This window comes from Rhagoletis zephyria, unplaced genomic scaffold, assembly GCF_001687245.7.
Source record: "Rhagoletis zephyria isolate East Lansing unplaced genomic scaffold, Rhagoletis_zephyria_1.1 Rzeph_scaffold_00851, whole genome shotgun sequence".
NCBI lineage: Eukaryota > Metazoa > Arthropoda > Insecta > Diptera > Tephritidae > Rhagoletis > Rhagoletis zephyria.
Genome location: NW_016157935.1, coordinates 1 through 2,117, shown reverse-complemented (window position 1 = coordinate 2,117; position 2,117 = coordinate 1). Strand labels below are relative to the sequence as shown.

The 2,117-nt window shown below is 40.2% G+C and overlaps 1 protein-coding gene across 3 annotated transcripts in view; it reads right to left on the bottom strand.

Annotated features, from left to right (window-relative positions):
• Nucleotides 1-2,111, bottom strand: part of ncm (pre-mRNA-splicing factor nucampholin) — a 134,946-nt gene extending 132,835 nt beyond the window's left edge. Inside the window, exons 1-2 of one of the 3 annotated variants that reach the window (XM_017614550.1) lie at nt 1,410-1,604; nt 1,134-1,318 (exon numbers count right to left, since the gene is read on the bottom strand). Coding sequence is in view for 1 of the 3 variants with exons in the window: in XM_017614549.1 (XP_017470038.1) it covers nt 1,811-1,894 (84 nt within the window). In the remaining 2 variants the exon portion in view is untranslated. Of the gene's footprint in view, nt 1-1,133; nt 1,319-1,409; nt 1,605-1,794 lie in introns of those variants that run through there. The other 2 variants (XM_017614549.1, XM_017614551.1) reach the window with 2 other exon arrangements.
• Nucleotides 2,112-2,117: the final 6 nt, after the last annotated feature.

Here is a 2,117-nt window from a genome sequence, read left to right as displayed (position 1 = left end):
CTTAGCCCCTGTTTGTATCCAAGCCGTGTATTCTGCCATCTTAAACGACTATAGGAATTCCAACTTCTGCATTTTCTACACGGACGCCTCTGTTGGCCCCAGTTCGGCAGGCTGTGGTGTATACAACTATACCAACTCAAGGGAGTATACCTTTAAAATCAATTTTAGCTCATCCTCATTTTGAAAGCTCTGCAAATTGCCAAAGAGACTAATTATAACAAAATTTCAATATTTACTGATAGCCTTACTGCCTGTAATCTTCTTGCCAAGGACAAGACGCATAACCACCTCATTCTTGAAGTCCATAACCTAATCCAAGAAGCAGAATTTGACAATGTGTCCATTATCTGGACTCCCAGCCATGTTGGCATCGCTGGAAATGAAACTGCCGACTCTTTAGCTAAAACAGCGGTAAACTGTGATAACATCCTTGACGTTAAATTTACTATTGACGAAGCGCTCAGAAACATACGTAACACAATTTATAATAAATGGTATGAAGATTTCCTCATCTTCTCCAGCAACAAACATAGCCTTTTTGCACAAATCTGTACTCAGAGACCCCAAAAAACATAGTTCAACAAATTTAAAAGAAGTCCTAGGGAAATTAAAATACTGAATCGAATCCTAACCGGCTACACTTATGACAATGAGTACCTTTATCGTATTAATGCGATAAATTTTAATACTTGCAGATGTGGACAGTCTGATGATTATATTCACCAGACCTTCCACTGTCCCTTGCTTGCTGGTGCTCGAGAGGGCTTCGAAGGCATACTAAACAGCGCTGATTTTTCCGATATCTTTCGCGGCTTCGACTTTTGCAAAGTCACTCTGCTTGCTGAGTTCCTAACTAAAGTTGAAGCTAAATTCTAAAATTTTAATATAATATTAATCATGATCATTACTTATCACGGGTGGAAATACCGTCCACCTCACTCAATCCTCCCTGTCCTTCCCTCCATTATACCTTCACTCATTCATCACTGCTCGGTCTTAAATGACTGTCCTATCGCTCAAGTCAACTCAACCACCTCATCTTACACGCACATCTGATTCACCTCAAATCGCCTTGACGTCCACGATCTTCTACACGGATTACAATACTACATCTCAACATATCCGTCACTTACCTCTGCAGTCTTTCGAACAAACAAAGATGTCCAGCTGAAGTCAACGATAAAGATGATTCACATGCCATTGATCACCTCGGTTTAGTTACACTATCTAACAAACTTTTGGATCAGTCAACAAGAAATTAGCTACGCGTACGAAACTATTGTCACTCATCAAGTGCTACTGCACATCACGTTTGAACCTCAAGNACTTTTGGATCAGTCAACAAGAAATTAGCTACGCGTACGAAACTATTGTCACTCATCAAGTGCTACTGCACATCACGTTTGAACCTCAAGCTACACCTTCGTGTATCACAAAATAATTATTAATTCAGAGAGATTAGCTACGCGAACGCAACTATCATCTCTCACCAAGTGCTATTGCACTTTACGTTTTATCCTCAAGGTACACCTTCGTGTAACACGTCACAACTATTAAAGCAGAGGGATAACCTGGCGTTGGGTAACTTGCCATCGAACTCAAAACCCCAAAAAAAAAAAAAAATAACCCTGCGCTGAGGCCGTTCACACCAGGCGATTTTTGCTTTCAACTAAAAGTTGCCAGTACAATCGCGAACACCGTATGAAACACACTTGTCGTTGTTCACTAAAGTCAGTCCCCTCCGATCTCCTCCACAAAAACACTGTACAAATAACCAAACATTTCCCAATTTACCTGTTGAAATACTTACAGCATCTATTATGTTTCCATAAAGATTCACGGATTTTATGCTACCCTTTGATTCAGTTTTTTCTGCACTGTTCGACTCTTGCATCTTATATCTTTCAGGGCCACTTAATTCAGAGATATCTATTTTTCCGATAGCGGCGGGTTCTTTTCTTTCCTTACTCTCAGAAGTACGTTGCTTAGGTGAAGACTCAACATTTTTAAAAGCTGAAACTCTTTCTGATTCCGATCCTTTAGACAATTCATTTGCGCCATTTTCGCCCAGAGCTGGCCCCAGACATATTTCTAATCTCTGTTTCTTAGAGTTCGGA